This window comes from Haliotis rubra, unplaced genomic scaffold (genome assembly GCF_003918875.1).
Source record: "Haliotis rubra isolate DU_JTF1 unplaced genomic scaffold, ASM391887v1 Scf363, whole genome shotgun sequence".
NCBI classification, from domain to species: Eukaryota; Metazoa; Mollusca; class Gastropoda; order Lepetellida; family Haliotidae; genus Haliotis; species Haliotis rubra.
Genome location: NW_025767039.1, coordinates 400,853 through 420,597, shown reverse-complemented (window position 1 = coordinate 420,597; position 19,745 = coordinate 400,853). Strand labels below are relative to the sequence as shown.

Sequence of the window (19,745 nt, the reverse complement as noted above, 5' to 3'; positions counted from 1 at the left end):
AAATAATCTTGCTCTTTCCTTATATAATCTTGGTTATCTGATTGTAAAAATTAAAGATATTGTTCAGCTGATGAATAAAGTAAATAAGAAGGGGTTTATGTTATCAGCGTCATAGTCAACCAATGCTCTGAAATCAGTGGGGCAACTACCATATGACTACAAGTTCTTGACTGACTATACTAAGTATAACAGCCTTATATATGTAGCTAGATGAGCCCCTTTGGGGCTTAACAGAACCTAGGACCCTGACATAAGTGAATGCTTTAATCACACCATCTCCCAAATGCATTAATAGACCCATCGAAAACAAATCCATTTTTGCGCAGTCACATTTTCTCACACTTTCCCGAATTATGTTGATGCTCTTTATAATGCAAAGCACTGTTTCTATCAGCTTCCAGACCTACAGACTGACAAATCTCAGCTAGATTCACTCAAGACACAGAATCTGACAAAGACAATACTAGAGGTAAATAGCACTGCATGACATATGTTTTATACATTGTTTGTTATTGCAGTAAATTCTGTGATAGCAGTTTCTTGTACCAAGAAATGTCAGCCATTTAGCTGGAATATTGCTGTGGCATTAAACAACCAGCCAAGCAACCAACCAAGAAATGTCAGCCATCCAGCTGGAATATTGCTGTGGCATTAAACAACCAGCCAAGCAACCAACCAAGAAATGTCAGCCATCCAGCTGGAATATTGCTGTGGCATTAAACAACCAGCCAAGCAACCAACCAAGAAATGTCAGCCATCCAGCTGGAATATTGCTGTGGCATTAAACCACCAGCCAAGCAACCAACCAAGAAATGTCAGCCATCCAGCTGGAATATTGCTGTGGCATTAAACAACCAGCCAAGCAACCAACCAAGAAATGTCAGCCATCCAGCTGGAATATTGCTGTGGCATTAAACAACCAGCCAAGCAACCAACCAAGAAATGTCAGCCATCCAGCTGGAATATTGCTGTGGCATTAAACAACCAGCCAAGCAACCAACCAAGAAATGTAGTCACGTTTATTGGGTGTCTCTGCTGTGATGATGACTTGAATGAGCATGGTGCACTGAACCATAAACAGATTGGCAAAGGTCAAAACATCACCTGAGAGGGATTTGACTTGTTGTCTTTGGGAGCAGGAAAACAAACAATATTTAATTTTCTCTTAATACTAATAGAGCCAAAAATAAAAGCTCAAACATTAATGACTACCCGGTCACATCTTTCCTGGCTGCCGGAGAGCGGAAGGTCGCGGGTTCGATCCCTGACCGTGTCATACCGAAAGACGTTAAAATATGGTATTTGTTGGTCCCTGCCTGGCGCTCGGCATTAATGGGTACAACAAGGACTGGTCGGCTCGGAGTCAGTATAATGTGTCTGAGTGGGGTATCCATGCTTCACTGCGGCATGGTATCTCAGTGGACTAGCACTATAAAACCAGCTTCAGTCTGGGCTAGTACAAGCAGCTGCACATACACACACACACACGCACGTCGTCATATGAGCGAAATATTCTCAAGCACGACGTTAAATCCAATTTCACCTCACCTCACCTTTCCTGGCTGCTTTCAAATGGCCAGGTATCTTCTGTTCTCTAATGGTTCGAGAGTTGTTTTATTGATCACTCTCTTTCCACTCTTTACACAGTTTTGGAACAAATTACGAAAAATGGGCCATGGTTGAGTACCACAGACCTCATTATGTATCATATAAAACAGGCATTTCATGTGTGCTTGAGTCAGTTTTCTATGTCACCAAGAGGAAAGAATGGTAAGCATCCATAGCATTGTGTTTGTTGTGATCATATATAGCAGGGCAGGTAATTAAGCATTTAAATCTAATAAATAGTTTACTATTGCCTTCCCTTGGTGAGTTTTATGCTAAAGATTGGAATTTAAATTTTTAACAGTTGTTGCATCAAAAATATTAAAATTTAAGCATGTCAGGTTAGCACTTCAGACTTTCTTGTGAGTCGTTATGATGCTTACATTTTTAAAGATTAGGATTTTCCTAAGCTGTAAAACAAAACTCTTAAATATAGGGAACTGAGGAAATGATAGTGAAGGTGAAATAATGAATGCTGTCACTCTGTAAAATTTATATGGGGAGTGTATATCAGTATCTGCTGTTTTGAAACATGCACAAAATCCTGATGGCAGACTTTGATTGACTTGCCCATGGTTGCATATGGCACAATGTGTGAAGCCCATTTCTGGGGTCCCCATGATATTGCTGGAATATTACTAAAAGCGGAGTAAAACTAAGTCACTCACTCAGTTTGCATTTGTCTCACATGCTTTTCATGCATGTTGATTTGGGTATTGTAATGAGATCTGTATGGTCTTCTATGGACTGATGGTGATAAGTAGGCTCTAAATAAGGAGTAGATGGCTCAACATGTCCTAAAACTTTATCCATTGGTTGAATACAATGAGTCTCAACAATGACATGTGGTATAGTTTGTTTTACCCAAACAAAGTTTTTGAATGAATTGTGTAAGCACCATAAATCTGAGCTTGTGTACACAGAAGTGCTTATACCGTGCCTTCAGAACAGTCTTATCATTTGGTGTTGGGGCCCTATGATCTTTTTGATCACATACAGAAAGTCATATGATCACTTTCGTGTTCACTCTTACATTTTCATTCAAGCACACAGAACATTGCTAACTAGGAAAACGTATCATAATTGTAAGATAATTGCCACAACTCACAAAACTCACTACTCACAAAGCATGGCATGGGTTGGGTTTATGCTTGACAGTTTCAATAAAATAATTACTAATATTTTCTGACACATTCATTCATTTCAGGCAAAAGGTGAATTTGATTCTGTTCCTGAGCGTGTACAAAATGAAACTGCCACTACAGTTGAAAGTAAGTTATTTTAGAAGCCCCTGTTCCTGTTGGCCACAACAGCAACCATATTAAACAAACTGTTTATTGCCATTATTTGATGCATATCCTTTTATTCCAATTGCGTAAAATTGATGCTTATGATGACAATCTTTGGACTGTCTGTTCTGTACTCCTGACTGTTGTTACATAGGTGAATGTTACGAGATCAATCCTATTTCATGCTAGGTAATGAGCCTAGCTTTGGATGTGTCAGGCTGGATGACTGGGTGTATGGATAATGGAGTCTTCAGAAATGTGAGCTTTATGAATAAACATCTTGAACACAAACATGGTGTCAGAAGTGGCGAGTTTGGTTTATGAGCACTTAATTACGACCCTCATGTCGCAACAAAATGTCGGAGACATCCAGTTACAACTTTGCTAAGGCTTCAATCCTGGATGCAGCATCTGTACATGGAAACAACTGTGTTACTTGGGTCTTTAGGATGAAGGAATAAAAAACCCAAACTCATTATCGAAGCATTGGAAAAACCTTTTCTTCCGGCATGGAACAGTATATATTTAACACGACAAACCAAGAGGATTGAGAAAGCATCAACCAATTTGTTGGCGAGCTTCATCAACTTACCTCTTCATGTGAGTTTGGTACTCTCAGTGATGACCTTATTGGGGATCACATAGTATTAGTCACTAAAGATACAGGTGCACAAGCACGGATGCTCCATGAGTCGAAAAATTGACCTTAATGCCATTGACACATGAAGAACCAGTGAAATCGCTGAGAAGCAGTTACAGAAGATCGCATCCGTCGGGGACGAATCTGTTCATAAAGTTAAACAAGTGAAAGAGAAAGTATTGAAACAGAAGTGGGAGTCACAAGGCCATACCAACAAAGAAAGATTTACATTTCAAATGCCAATATTGTTGTGGACAGCACCAAACAGACAGGCAGTCATGTCCAGCTTATAACAAGAGATGCACCTTTTGCAAAGACTTCATCATTTCGTCTGTTGTTGTTTTAAGAAGATTCAAGAAAAATGACATATGAACTATCTTGATGCACATGAAGACTCTGATGAAGAAGGTGAATGTGAAAGTTCAGAAGGACAAACATTCTATGTATTACATGATGTTGGTTCTGTGCAGTCTTGTGGAAAACAATGGTTTGTGGACTTAAACTTGAGAGTTCCTAGTGAAGAATGGAGACTTGATTTGAAGTGTCAACTCGATTCAGGTACATCTTGCATCCTTTTCAGCTTTCAATGACTATTGCTATTTGGCTCAATGGGGAAATCCACCTCTTGAGAAAAGTAAAGCCAAACTTAAACTTAAACTTAGTATAGGCGAGGCAACTTTAGAATGTGTGAAATATTGAATCTCATGAGTCTGAGTGACAGCGTCTACTGTGTTGGTGAAGTATAGTCTCAACTGCTGACATACACACCGATAATGGACAGTTATGGTGATGTCATCGATATTTACCTGGAACTTACCACTTGGATATTGATGCAGCTGTCCCACCTGTGCAGCATCAACCTCAAACCTCAACGAATGGCAATTGCTCTGAAGCAAGAAGTGAAAAGGAAAGTTGGCGAACTTTCTGAGAAAGGTGTTCTTACTCGAGTAACTGAACCGACTGAATGGATCAGCAGCATGGTGTTGGTGAAGAAGACAGCCAGGACTTGAATGTTGCCTTGAAACACTCACACTACCAGATTCCAATCACTGAAGAAATTCTTCCTCGTCTTGGAAATGCGAAGGTCTTCTCGACTTTGGATGCCAAAGATGGATTCTGGCAAAGTCCAGCTTGACAAAGCTAGCAGGTACTTGACTACCTTCTGGACTCCCCTTGGTTGCTATATTTGTTTTGTATGCCATTTGGTATAGCCACAGCTCCTGAAGAATACCAAAGGCGTTAACATGAAGACTTGGAAGGATTATCTGGTGTTGAGGTAATCCATGATGATATTCTCGCGTATGGACATGGTGACACTTGAAGAGGCCAACGTGGACCATGACAGGAACTTGATCAGTCTACTTGAGAGAGCCAGAAACTAAAATCTTCTGGCTAAACTAAACAATTCAAAACTACAACTTCCAGCAATACCCTATCTTGGTCACCTCCTCACAGTGGAGGTCCTTAAGGTGAAGTGCAGTCACAGACATGCCTCGACCAACAGACGCAATGAGTGTTCAACAATTTTTTTTATTTATCAACTACTTATCCAAATTATTGCCTCATCTCTCCAAGATATGTGAACCTCTCAGACGTCTTCTTGACAATTACACAGTATGATGTTGGCAGAGTCAACATGAAAAAGCCTTTGAACGAACAAGAAAATGGTCACAAGTACTCCTGTGCTCAGACACTATGATGTCGAAGATGAATTGACAGTTCAAGCTGATGCAAGTGAAGTTGGCCTTGGAGCTGCCCTACTCCAAAATGGACAGCCGGTATGCTTTGCCTCAAGATCACTCTCTCAAACTGAACAGCGCTACACACAAATTGAAAAAGAATGTCTAGCCATTGTTTTTGCATGTGAACACTTTGACCAGTCAGTCTGTGGACGCAACAGGGTTCACGTTGAGAAACCGACCACAAGCCTTTGGAAAGTATCTTTAAGAAGTCTCTTTGTCAGCTTCAAAGTGATTACAGAGAATGCTCCTCCGCCTACAAAAGTGTCACCTTGACGTCAGCTACAAGAAAGGCTCTGAAATGTACATTTCTTTTCTCAAGCTTCTCTCCCAATGAGAAAGGTGGAACCTTCTCTCAGTCTGAAAGACTATGAGATATTCTCCATCTCCAGTAAAACCTCATTCATCAATGAACTAGAAGAATTCAACGCATCTGAGTACATTCCTTTCACTGATCAGAGACTTGATCAGATTCAACTCTTAACAGATCAAGACACAACTCTACAGGCTTTAAAGTCAACAGTTCTTGCTGGATGGCCAGAACGAGAAGAAACACCTGTGTGCTTCAGTGATTTCTGGAACTTCAGAGAGAAATTAACTGCGCAGAATGGTGTTTTGTACAAAGGCTGTCATGTTGTAATTCCTCCAGTATTACATCTTCACATCTTCAGGGTTACCTTGCTGGACAAGTGCCCCGTTGAAGATTGGCAGGAAGGATGGCACACAATTCATCAATCGCTGATTCCCTAGATTATCAGAGAGAGAGTCGTTCCATTTCAAGTTGCTACTCATACAAATTCAGGCCCACTATCATGACACTCAACAACCACGTTACAGTTGTAGTTGTCACTGGGAGACCACTGAAAAGGGCAATCAGACGACCTCTGGCTTATGGTTCAACCCAGCTGTCTTTTTCACAATGCAACATTGTGCACCACTGCTACAAGAAGCCCATTTTCTCATTACTCTTTCTGCTGATGTTACAACTATAAAACATCCATAACAATATTCTGGCAACAGTCAAAGTCAACAAAAATCTGGGTTGTCTCGATGTCCTTCCTGGCAAACTTGAATTGAGAACCAGACAAGCCATCATCAATATTGGATCCTTCACACGGGCGACATTGACCTGATAGGAGAGCATCTTGGCTTCTTGCAAATAGATATCTAGGCAACTGGTCTTAATCACATGTTCCCAGGAGCAGATCCATGGGCCTGGACAGAGGATGCCTTGTCAATGTCATGTTCATTCCTTCACACTAATGCGACAACAGGCCTCAATCAGATTTTTGTCACTCCCTTTTGACTGTCCTGAACATTGTTCCCAGACTTTGACTGTCTTGAAGGGAACCAACAGCTACAGTTATAATAATGGACTGCTACTCCATCCCAATAGTTGCCACCCTCATGCAAGTCTCAGTGTTTACCATGTTCATGCCTGGACTGTATGAAGGGCAGCATTGAGATCCAAAGGCTGTCCAAGAAGGGCTGCAGGTATGGTGACACATCATCCACCCACTTGAGGTCTCCAGGGCAAAGTTCATCACCGACTTCCTAGTGTCCCTCATGATATGAAAATTTCACACTTACCCAGACTTAAGTTGATGTTTATGGCCAACAAATTTGAAGACCTGGCGCAAATGTTTTGGCTACCAGCTTCCACCTTCTCCTTGTGCCTTACAAATCCATGGCGTCAGTGTTTCTAGAGTGCTTTATTGTCTACAGTTGTACATCTTCGTGAGCTGTACGCCTTCAAGGAAAATAAGGTGTGGTTTGAGCAGTGTCATGATAGTACAATCGATTTGGGTGTCTGTTGGGATTTTATAGTGTAAACCAACTCTCAGCATGATTGTCTGCTTGTACCATTGTAGAGGGATCAGCTTCGATGAAGTTGAACTGCTTCAGTCCAGTTAGGGCATTTCAGCACTACATTACTCAAACAAACGACAGCTGTGCCATGTAGAAAGTGATCAAGTGCAACATGCTACATTTGGGGGACACTGTTCTGCAGGTCATTCCACATATGTGTTCAACAGGATTAAAGTCAGGTGACAGACTGGCCACTCCATGTGGACAATGGTCTCCTGCTCTATGTAGATATCAGCAACTCTTGCACAATGCACAACTCTCTCGGGCTTGACCATAAGTCCTATCTGTCCAATTAATATTATCTTTAGCCACATACAAATATGCCTGTCTGTGAGACCAGGGTGCCTATTCTCAAAAGATAGGACAGGAGTAAGGACATCCTACCGTTAGGATAAGACCCATTCTCGAAACGATCCTGTCCCTGTCCCAACGCTACCGATCCTAGCTAGGATAGTGAGCTCTTCAGTAGGTGAGATAGAAAAATCTTAATTAAGTTGGGGATTCACCTAAATATTACCCATGATTCATTGCATCAAAAACACATGCGTAAGGGCAACTACAATATCATTTACATGATATATGGAAAGACTAGAAATCAAAGTTAAAGAGCTTGAAAGCAGTGAAATGCAGCTTTTGATGGACTTACTGATCTAGAAGAAATTATAATTAATTATAGTTAAATTAAAATTCATGTCTTGTATAAAGACAAATATTTAATGAGATTTAAGTATTGTTATATGGTAATATATTAATCACATCATCAAGTATTGTTATAGGGAAATATTTCATCACATCAAATTCATTTATTCAACAAGGAGATAACATTTTTCTTCAGAGTTTGAAAGTCTGCCAAAAAAGCAATGACGTGCAAAAGATATTTTCATTTAGTTTTATTTTTTATGAAAATTTTGATTTGAACTCCCATTATGTGTCATCTCACAAAGTGCAAATTCACCTAGGAAAAAAACAGGAGCTACTTCCCTTATCGAGTTGCCCTTGACATTGACATTTCACAGCAATGTGACAGAAAAGAGCAATGTTGTGAATAAAAAGGGATAGAGAAGGTAAGAATTGAACAAATGTCCTTTGTAGATCTAAAGAATTTGTGTATTGCAACAAGTATATCTGTTTGTTACCGATAAATTGATAAACTCAAAAAACTCTTCTTAACCCATAAAAAGTGTGAGCTGTTGTAAATTCAAATGTAATTTAGGCAAGTTATTTTGTTTGACAATGTCAAAACTGGTGAACAAACAAGTTCCACACCATGTTGATTTCCACTAAGATAGACATAGGACAAGTCAAAACCTATCCTAGTATTTGTCTAAGTTAGGATATCCTTAGTAAGCGCTAGGATACTTTTTGAGAATAAGGTAGGACCATCCATCCTAGACCCTAGGATCAAAGTTAGGATATCCTATTGCTAGGATCCTTTCGAGAATAGAGGCCGAGCCTCACAGAGACTACAAGCACTATGTGAGTATGTACATGTCTTATCAAAGTGGACTCTGCAGTTAATCCCCAATACAGACAGAGTTGTATTAAGAGAAATGTTGCTGTTTTTTCAGCGAAAGCTTCCATGTGGTAACGTTTTGTGAGACTGCTTACTTCAGGAGAAGTCAATTTTGGCTAAGCCAATAATAACCATCTACTGTATTTACTTATCACTAAAGTAAAACAACACTCATTTAAGGAATTTTAGTTGGTGAGAATGGTCAGAAGAGTGTCTACTGTACTGTTATGTTTCTGATTTTGCTCATGTAACGGGTTGGTCAAACCGAAGCCAAGTCCTAGATGTACTCTCTGAATAACACAGTAGAAATATATCATCCCAACTGACTTTCATATGTCTTGAATACGTGTCAGTTTTTTGTATAGACATTATATCATATGTTGTGTTATATATATTAATTAGACTTGAACTGAATATTACATTTTCATAATGCAACAATAAGCAAGTATTTGTTCTTTGCACTATGCAAATTCAGTATTTACATTAAAGGGGCATGTAGTATGGAGTACTCTTGCATTAACTGTGTACCACCCAGCTTGAAACTCGACTTTATGACAGTATTTACGGTACTTCTGGCATTCTCCAGCCTAGTCTACAAATACATTAAATCAAAGATGCCTCTAATACCTGTGTATTTCAGCAATACATTTTACGAAAATACTAACACAGTTTAGCAACTGTGTAAAAACATTTGTTGCTATTTCATGGAATTGATTTGAGACTACTACTCTTTGTTATTTCAGATCTAAAATCACAGGTTGACTCGTATTCCAAATCCGTGGATCCCATGATAAACATGACCACTGACTTGAAATCACAGGTGAGCATTTTCTCAACAAATATGTCAAAACAAAAGATTTACAGGTCATGCTTTTGTTTGAAGTATATCAGTATACTTGTAGTGGTTGTAGTATTTGAATCTTACATCAGCAGTACTGTGGTCTATATTCAATGAAGAGCATGTGCTCTGTTTTCATTGTTATGTTGAATTCCAGTGAGACAAAACATATTTGGTGCATATGCTGGATACCGTTTGTTCTGGAAATACATGGATATTTAGGATTCTGTCTGTTTGATTCAACGTCTACAGAAACATGAAATTTGCAACGTTTTTACCAAGTCAAGGAGTGCCCCCTTAGTTGTCATGTAAAGACCGATTGGATTCGAACCAAGCAACTCTAACACAGGTTCCAGCGACAAATTCGTACAGCCTCTGCCACACTTGTAGCAGATGTGTATTGGCCAGAACAGTTTGAAACAATTTGACAAGTCTATGGCATCAGTGCAAGGAATCCAGCCAGACAGTCAATTCTGATGCCATAACATTGATGTCGAGTCAAGAAGAAAACACTTGCAATGAGGAGCACATTTTGGGAAAAGAGTCTTCAGTCACATTGCCTTCTTTATCGAGCTGATAGCACACGTGAAAATTACATCAGACCATGTGCACAGGAAAGGGATATGTTAGATGAGGGGGTGCTATAATCTGGGGTGGGATAACAGTTGCTGCAATCTGCAATGATGCCAGTGATTGTGATTTTGGGGGCCTTGAATACTGTGAGGTACCAAGATGAGATTTTGCAAATGTCCGCTTAACTGTTTTTGCAAAAGAATGGCCCTGAAGTGACTTTCAACATGTTGCTGAAGTTGTACAGCATTATATTATTCTGGACCTGGTCTGCAAGCTCCACTCATTTGTCACATATTGAATACCTCTGGGATGAAATCGAGTGCTGTCTATCATGTCATCAAAATCCTTGAACAATGCTGTAGGAACTACTCCAAGTCCTTCTTCAGATACTTCCCCAGGACTTGCTTCAATGTTCACTTTCATTATTGAGGTGAAGGTGCGTGGCGTGCATCAATGTTCACTTTCCTTATTGAGGTGAAGGTGCCAGGCGTGCATCAATGTTCACTTTCCTTATTGAGGTGAAGGTGCGTGGCATGCATCAATGTTCACTTTCCTTATTGAGGTGAAGGTGCGTGGCATGCATCAATGTTCACTTTCCTTATTGAGGTGAAGGTGCGTGGCATGCATCAATGTTCACTTTCCTTATTGAGGTGAAGGTGCCAGGCATGCAACAATGTTCACTTTCCTCATTGAGGTGAAGGTGCCAGGCGTGCATCAATGTTCACTTTCCTTATTGAGGTGAAGGTGCCAGGCGTGCATCAATGTTCACTTTCCTTATTGAGGTGAAGGTGCCAGGCGTGTTCATCATTGAGGGAAGGTGTTTACTTTCCTTATTGAGGTGAAGGTGCCAGGCGTGCATCAATGTTCACTTTCCTTATTGAGGTGAAGGTGCCAGGCGTGCATCAATGTTCACTTTCCTTATTGAGGTGAAGGTGCCAGGCGCCAGCATCAATGTTCACTTTCCTCATTGAGGTGAAGGTGCCAGGCGTGCATCAATGTTCACTTTCCTTATTGAGGTGAAGGTGCCAGGCGTGTATCAGTGTTTACTTTCCTTATTGAGGTGAAGGTGCCAGGCGTGCATCAATGTTCACTTTCCTTATTGAGGTGAAGGTGCCAGGCGTGCATCAATGTTCACTTTCCTTATTGAGGTGAAGGTGCCAGGCGTGCATCAATGTTCACTTTCCTTATTGAGGTGAAGGTGCCAGGCATGCATCAATGTTCACTTTCCTTATTGAGGTGAAGGTGCCAGGCGTGCATCAATGTTCACTTTCCTTATTGAGGTGAAGGTGCCAGGCGTGCATCAATGTTCACTTTCCTTATTGAGGTGAAGGTGCCAGGCGTGCATCAATGTTCACTTTCCTTATTGAGGTGAAGGTGCCAGGCGTGCATCAATGTTCACTTTCCTCATTGAGGTGAAGGTGCCAGGCGTGCATCAATGTTCACTTTCCTTATTGAGGTGAAGGTGCCAGGCGTGCATCAATGTTTACTTTCCTTATTGAGGTGAAGGTGCCAGTGTGCTTTCCTTATTGAGGTGCATCATCAATGTTCACTTTCCTTATTGAGGTGAAGGTGCCAGGCGTGCATCAATGTTCACTTTCCTTATTGAGGGTGAAGGTGCCAGGCATCAATGTTCACTTTCCTCATTGAGGTGAAGGTGCCAGGCGTGCATCAATGTTCACTTTCCTTATTGAGGTGAAGGTGCCAGGCTTGCATCAATGTTCACTTTCCTTATTGAGGTGAAGGTGCCAGGCGTGCATCAATGTTCACTTTCCTTATTGAGGTGAAGGTGCGCAGGCGTGCATCAATGTTCACTTTCCTTATTGAGGTGAAGGTGCCAGGCGTGCATCAATGTTCACTTTCCTTATTGAGGTGAAGGTGCCAGGCGTGCATCAATGTTTACTTTCCTTATTGAGGTGAAGGTGCCAGGCGTGCATCAATGTTCACTTTCCTTATTGAGGTGAAGGTGCCAGGCGTGCATCAATGTTCACTTTCCTTATTGAGGTGAAGGTGCCAGGCGTGCATCAATGTTTACTTTCCTTATTGAGGTGAAGGTGCCAGGGCGTGCATCAATGTTCACTTTCCTTATTGAGGTGAAGGTGCCAGGCGTGCATCAATGTTCACTTTCCTTATTGAGGTGAAGGTGCCAGGCGTGCATCAATGTTCACTTTCCTTATTGAGGTGAAGGTGCCAGGCGTGCATCAATGTTCACTTTCCTTATTGAGGTGAAGGTGCCAGGTGCATCAATGCACTGCATCAATGTTTACTTTCCTTATTGAGGTGAAGGTGCCAGGCGTGCATCAATGTTCACTTTCCTTATTGAGGTGAAGGTGCCAGGCGTGCATCAATGTTCACTTTCCTTATTGAGGTGAAGGTGCCAGGCGTGCATCAATGTTTACTTTCCTTATTGAGGTGAAGGTGCCAGGCGTGCATCAATGTTCACTTTCCTTATTGAGGTGAAGGTGCCAGGCGTGCATCAATGTTTACTTTCCTTATTGAGGTGAAGGTGCCAGGCGTGCATCAATGTTCACTTTCCTTATTGAGGTGAAGGTGCCAGGCGTGCATCAATGTTCACTTTCCTTATTGAGGTGAAGGTGCCAGGCGTGCATCAATGTTCACTTTCCTTATTGAGGTGAAGGTGCCAGGCGTGCATCAATGTTCACTTTCCTTATTGAGGTGAAGGTGCCAGGCGTGCATCAATGTTCACTTTCCTTATTGAGGTGAAGGTGCCAGGCGTGCATCAATGTTCACTTTCCTTATTGAGGTGAAGGTGCCAGGCGTGCATCAATGTTTACTTTCCTTATTGAGGTGAAGGTGCCAGGCGTGCATCAATGTTCACTTTCCTTATTGAGGTGAAGGTGCCAGGCGTGCATCAATGTTTACTTTCCTTATTGAGGTGAAGGTGCCAGGCGTGCATCAATGTTTACTTTCCTTATTGAGGTGAAGGTGCCAGGCGTGCATCAATGTTCACTTTCCTTATTGAGGTGAAGGTGCCAGGCGTGCATCAATGTTCACTTTCCTTATTGAGGTGAAGGTGCCAGGCGTGCATCAATGTTCACTTTCCTTATTGAGGTGAAGGTGCCAGGCGTGCATCAATGTTCACTTTCCTTATTGAGGTGAAGGTGCCAGGCGTGCATCAATGTTCACTTTCCTTATTGAGGTGAAGGTGCCAGGCTTGCATCAATGTTCACTTTCCTTATTGAGGTGAAGGTGCCAGGCGTGCATCAATGTTCACTTTCCTCATTGAGGTGAAGGTGCCAGGCGTGCATCAATGTTTACTTTCCTTATTGAGGTGAAGGTGCCAGGCGTGCATCAATGTTCACTTTCCTTATTGAGGTGAAGGTGCGTGGCGTGCATCAATGTTTACTTTCCTTATTGAGGTGAAGGTGCCAGGCGTGCATCAATGTTCACTTTCCTTATTGAGGTGAAGGTGCCAGGCGTGCATCAATGTTTACTTTCCTTATTGAGGTGAAGGTGCCAGGCGTGCATCAATGTTTACTTTCCTTATTGAGGTGAAGGTGCCAGGCGTGCACTTATGTTCACTTTCCTTATTGAGGTGAAGGTGCCAGGCGTGCATCAATGTTTACTTTCCTTATTGAGGTGAAGGTGCCAGGCGTGCATCAATGTTCACTTTCCTTATTGAGGTGAAGGTGCCAGGCGTGCATCAATGTTCACTTTCCTTATTGAGGTGAAGGTGCCAGGCGTGCATCAATGTTTACTTTCCTTATTGAGGTGAAGGTGCCAGGCGTGCATCAATGTTCACTTTCCTTATTGAGGTGAAGGTGCCAGGCGTGCATCAATGTTTACTTTCCTTATTGAGGTGAAGGTGCCAGGCGTGCATCATCATGTTCACTTTCCTTATTGAGGTGAAGGTGCCAGGCGTGCATCAATGTTTACTTTCCTTATTGAGGTGAAGGTGCCAGGCGTGCATCAATGTTCACTTTCCTTATTGAGGTGAAGGTGCCAGGCGTGCATCAATGTTCACTTTCCTTATTGAGGTGAAGGTGCCAGGCGTGCATCAATGTTTACTTTCCTTATTGAGGTGAAGGTGCCAGGCGTGCATCAATGTTCACTTTCCTCATTGAGGTGAAGGTGCCAGGCGTGCATCAATGTTTACTTTCCTTATTGAGGTGAAGGTGCCAGGCGTGCACTTATGTTCACTTTCCTTATTGAGGTGAAGGTGCTGGCGTGCATCAATGTTTACTTTCCTTATTGAGGTGAAGGTGCCAGGCGTGCATCAATGTTTACTTTCCTTATTGAGGTGAAGGTGCCAGGCGTGCATCAATGTTTACTTTCCTTATTGAGGTGAAGGTGCCAGGCGTGCATCAATGTTTACTTTCCTTATTGAGGTGAAGGTGCCAGGCGTGCACTTATGTTCACTTTCCTCATTGAGGTGAAGGTGCCAGGCGTGCATCAATGTTTACTTTCCTTATTGAGGTGAAGGTGCCAGGCGTGCACTTATGTTCACTTTCCTTATTGAGGTGAAGGTGCCAGGCGAGGTGCATCAATGTTTACTTTCCTTATTGAGGTGAAGGTGCCAGGCGTGCATCAATGTTCACTTTCCTTATTGAGGTGAAGGTGCCAGGCGTGCATCAATGTTTACTTTCCTTATTGAGGTGAAGGTGCCAGGCGTGCACTTATGTTCACTTTCCTTATTGAGGTGAAGGTGCCAGGCGTGCATCAATGTTTACTTTCCTTATTGAGGTGAAGGTGCCAGGCGTGCACTTATGTTCACTTTCCTTATTGAGGTGAAGGTGCCAGGCGTGCATCAATGTTTACTTTCCTTATTGAGGTGAAGGTGCCAGGCGTGCATCAATGTTTACTTTCCTTATTGAGGTGAAGGTGCCAGGCGTGCACTTATGTTCACTTTCCTTATTGAGGTGAAGGTGCGTGGCGTGCATCAATGTTTACTTTCCTTATTGAGGTGAAGGTGCCAGGCGTGCACTTATGTTCACTTTCCTTATTGAGGTGAAGGTGCCAGGCGTGCATCAATGTTTACTTTCCTTATTGAGGTGAAGGTGCCAGGCGTGCATCAATGTTTACTTTCCTTATTGAGGTGAAGGTGCCAGGCGTGCACTTATGTTCACTTTCCTTATTGAGGTGAAGGTGCGTGGCGTGCATCAATGTTTACTTTCCTTATTGAGGTGAAGGTGCCAGGCGTGCATCAATGTTCACTTTCCTTATTGAGGTGAAGGTGCGTGGCGTGCATCAATGTTTACTTTCCTTATTGAGGTGAAGGTGCCAGGCGTGCATCAATGTTCACTTTCCTTATTGAGGTGAAGGTGCCTTCTCTTATTGAGGCGTGCATCAATGTTTACTTTCCTTATTGAGGTGAAGGTGCCAGGCGTGCATCAATGTTCACTTTCCTTATTGAGGTGAAGGTGCCAGGCGTGCATCAATGTTCACTTTCCTTATTGAGGTGAAGGTGCCAGGCGTGCATCAATGTTTACTTTCCTTATTGAGGTGAAGGTGCCAGGCGTGCATCAATGTTCACTTTCCTTATTGAGGTGAAGGTGCCAGGCGTGCATCAATGTTTACTTTCCTTATTGAGGTGAAGGTGCCAGGCGTGCATCAATGTTTACTTTCCTTATTGAGGTGAAGGTGCCAGGCGCATCAATGTTCACTTTCCTTATTGAGGTGAAGGTGCCAGGCGTGCATCAATGTTTACTTTCCTTATTGAGGTGAAGGTGCCAGGCGTGCATCAATGTTTACTTTCCTTATTGAGGTGAAGGTGCCAGGCGTGCATCAATGTTTACTTTCCTTATTGAGGTGAAGGTGCCAGGCGTGCATCAATGTTTACTTTCCTTATTGAGGTGAAGGTGCCAGGCGTGCATCAATGTTTACTTTCCTTATTGAGGTGAAGGTGCCAGGCGTGCATCAATGTTTACTTTCCTTATTGAGGTGAAGGTGCCAGGCGTGCATCAATGTTTACTTTCCTTATTGAGGTGAAGGTGCCAGGCGTGCATCAATGTTCACTTTCCTCATTGAGGTGAAGGTGCCAGGCGTGCATCAATGTTTACTTTCCTTATTGAGGTGAAGGTGCCAGGCGTGCACTTATGCACTTTCCTTATTGCGTGCACTTATGTTCACTTTCCTTATTGAGGTGAAGGTGCCAGGCGTGCATCAATGTTTACTTTCCTTATTGAGGTGAAGGTGCCAGGCGTGCACTTATGTTCACTTTCCTTATTGAGGTGAAGGTGCGTGGCGTGCATCAATGTTTACTTTCCTTATTGAGGTGAAGGTGCCAGGCGTGCACTTATGTTCACTTTCCTTATTGAGGTGAAGGTGCCAGGCGTGCATCAATGTTTACTTTCCTTATTGAGGTGAAGGTGCCAGGCGTGCACTTATGTTCACTTTCCTTATTGAGGTGAAGGTGCCAGGCGTGCATCAATGTTTACTTTCCTTATTGAGGTGAAGGTGCCAGGCGTGCATCAATGTTTACTTTCCTTATTGAGGTGAAGGTGCCAGGCGTGCACTTATGTTCACTTTCCTTATTGAGGTGAAGGTGCGTGGCGTGCATCAATGTTTACTTTCCTTATTGAGGTGAAGGTGCCAGGCGTGCACTTATGTTCACTTTCCTTATTGAGGTGAAGGTGCGTGGCCTGCATCAATGTTTACTTTCCTCATTGAGGTGAAGGTGCCAGGCGTGCATCAATGTTTACTTTCCTCATTGAGGTGAAGGTGCCAGGCGTGCACTTATGTTCACTTTCCTTATTGAGGTGAAGGTGCCAGGCATGCATCAATGTTTACTTTCCTTATTGAGGTGAAGGTGCCAGGCGTGCACTTATGTTCACTTTCCTTATTGAGGTGAAGGTGCCAGGCATGCATCAATGTTCACTTTCCTAATTGAGGTGAAGGTGCCAGGCGTGCATCAATGTTCACTTTCCTTATTGAGGTGAAGGTGCCAGGTGTGCAGCAATGTTTACTTTCCTCATTGAGGTGAAGGTGCGTGGCGTGCATCAATGTTCACTTTCCTCGTTGAGGTGAAGGTGCCAGGCGTGCATCAATGTTTACTTTCCTCATTGAGGTGAAGGTGCCAGGCGTGCATCAATGTTTACTTTCCTTATTGAGGTGAAGGTGCCAGGCGTGCACTTATGTTCACTTTCCTTATTGAGGTGAAGGTGCCAGGCGTGCATCAATGTTTACTTTCCTTATTGAGGTGAAGGTGCCAGGCGTGCATCAATGTTTACTTTCCTTATTGAGGTGAAGGTGCCAGGCGTGCATCAATGTTTACTTTCCTTATTGAGGTGAAGGTGCCATTGAGGTGAAGGTGCCAGGCGCATCAATGTTCACTTTCCTTATTGAGGTGAAGGTGCCAGGCGTGCATCAATGTTCACTTTCCTTATTGAGGTGAAGGTGCCAGGCGTGCATCAATGTTTACTTTCCCTGCATCAATGTTCACTTTCCCTTATTGAGGTGAAGGTGCGTGGCCTGCATCAATGTTCACTTTCCTTATTGAGGTGAAGGTGCCAGGCATGCATCAATGTTTACTGTCCTCATTGAGGTGAAGGTGCCAGGCGTGCACTTATGTTCACTTTCCTTATTGAGGTGAAGGTGCCAGGCGTGCATCAATGTTTACTTTCCTTATTGAGGTGAAGGTGCGTGACGTGCATCAATGTTTACTTTCCTTATTGAGGTGAAGGTGCTAGGCGTGCATCAATGTTTACTTTCTTCATTGAGGTGAAGGTGCCAGGCGTGCATCAATGTTTACTTTCCTTATTGAGGTGAAGGTGCCAGGCGTGCATCAATGTTTACTTTCCTTATTGAGGTGAAGGTGCCAGGCATACCTCAATGTTTACTTTCCTCATTGAGGTGAAGTTGCCAGGCGTGCATCAATGTTTACTTTCCTTATTGAGGTGAAGGTGCCAGGCATGCACTTATGTTCACTTTCCTCATTGAGGTGAAGGTGCCAGGCGTGCATCAATGTTTACTTTCCTCATTGAGGTGAAGGTGCCAGGCGTGCACTTATGTTCACTTTCCTTATTGAGGTGAAGGTGTGTGGCGTGCATCAATGTTTACTTTCCTCATTGAGGTGAAGGTGCCAGGCGTACATCAATGTTTGCTTTCCTCATTGAGGTGAAGGTGCCAGGCGTGCACTTATGTTCACTTTCCTTATTGAGGTGAAGGTGCCAGGCTTTCCTTATTGAGGTGCATCAATGTTTACTTTCCTTATTGAGGTGAAGGTGCCAGGCGTGCACTTATGTTCACTTTCCTTATTGAGGTGAAGGTGCCAGGCGTGCATCAATGTTTACTTTCCTTATTGAGGTGAAGGTGCCAGGCGTGCATCAATGTTCACTTTCCTTATTGAGGTGAAGGTGCCAGGCGTGCATCAATGTTCACTTTCCTTATTGAGGTGAAGGTGCGTGGCGTGCATCAATGTTTACTTTCCTTATTGAGGTGAAGGTGCCAAGCTGCATCAATGTTCACTTTCCTTATTGAGGTGAAGGTGCCAGGCGTGCATCAATGTTTACTTTCCTCATTGAGGTGAAGGTGCCAGGCGTGCATCAATGTTTACTTTCCTCATTGAGGTGAAGGTGCCAGGCGTGCACTTATGTTCACTTTCCTTATTGAGGTGAAGGTGCGTGGCGCATCAATGTTTTACTGCATCAATGTTTACTTTCCTCATTGAGGTGAAGGTGCCAGGCGTGCACTTATGTTCACTTTCCTTATTGAGGTGAAGGTGCGTGGCGTGCATCAATGTTTACTTTCCTTATTGAGGTGAAGGTGCGTGGCCTGCATCAATGTTTACTTTCCTTATTGAGGTGAAGGTGCGTGGCGTGCATCAATGTTTACTTTCCTCATTGAGGTGAAGGTGCCAGGCGTGCATCAATGTTTACTTTCCTTATTGAGGTGAAGGTGCCAGGCGTGCATCAATGTTTACTTTCCTTATTGAGGTGAAGGTGCCAGGCGTGCACTTATGTTCACTTTCCTTATTGAGGTGAAGGTGCCAGGCGTGCATCAATGTTCACTTTCCTTATTGAGGTGAAGGTGCGTGGCGTGTATCAATGTTTACTTTCCTTATTGAGGTGAAGGTGCGTGGCGTGCATCAATGTTTACTTTGCTTATTGAGGTGAAGGTGCCAGGCCTGCATCAATGTACAAGGTGGACACTCACTAATGGCGGCATGAACTTGCTCGTGAGCCCCATGGCTCATGTGCATGTGCCAGTTGTGCTTTTCTTATGAACTGTTGATAGTTACCATACCTTGAAACACTTGTCTTTCCATGTAATCGTATTTCATTCATAGCAAGAAACTTTAAGACTGATTCTGTTTGCATGTCACAGTAACTTTTGCCTTTGTGTATATTTTCCTTAACAGAAAGAAATGTCATTCAACTTAAAGTGCTTATTTTTTTTCAGTTATTTAGAGACATAGTACTGTCTGTTTAAGATTTGTCGTGCATTAGATATGTTTTTCTCATACCAAAAGTGTTGACATTTAAACCAGAAGGCAAGTTATTGAAGTACTGTCGGAAATAGAAAAAAACTGTTTTTAGCCTGTTACTCTGTATCCCTAAAATTTACACAATTTATAATAGCACATGTCGAAATAACCCACATTGGCCTAACTGGGCGTTCAGTGGGATGCCTAATACTGTAAGTCATGAAATTAATGCGAGCATTTTATTAATTGAAATATGCGTCTGTACTCTTCTCGCATTATTATAATGACGCATTTCAG

The 19,745-nt window shown here is 42.7% G+C and overlaps 1 protein-coding gene across 1 annotated transcript in view; it reads left to right on the top strand.

The window, feature by feature from the left end:
* LOC124285579 (prominin-1-like) overlaps nt 1-19,745 on the top strand; it is a 175,065-nt gene that overhangs the window by 55,910 nt on the left and 99,410 nt on the right. The window contains exons 9-11 of the mRNA XM_046721833.1: nt 395-469; nt 2,813-2,876; nt 9,399-9,475. Of these exons, the coding sequence (XP_046577789.1) occupies nt 395-469; nt 2,813-2,876; nt 9,399-9,475 (216 nt within the window). The remainder of the gene's footprint in view (nt 1-394; nt 470-2,812; nt 2,877-9,398; nt 9,476-19,745) is intronic.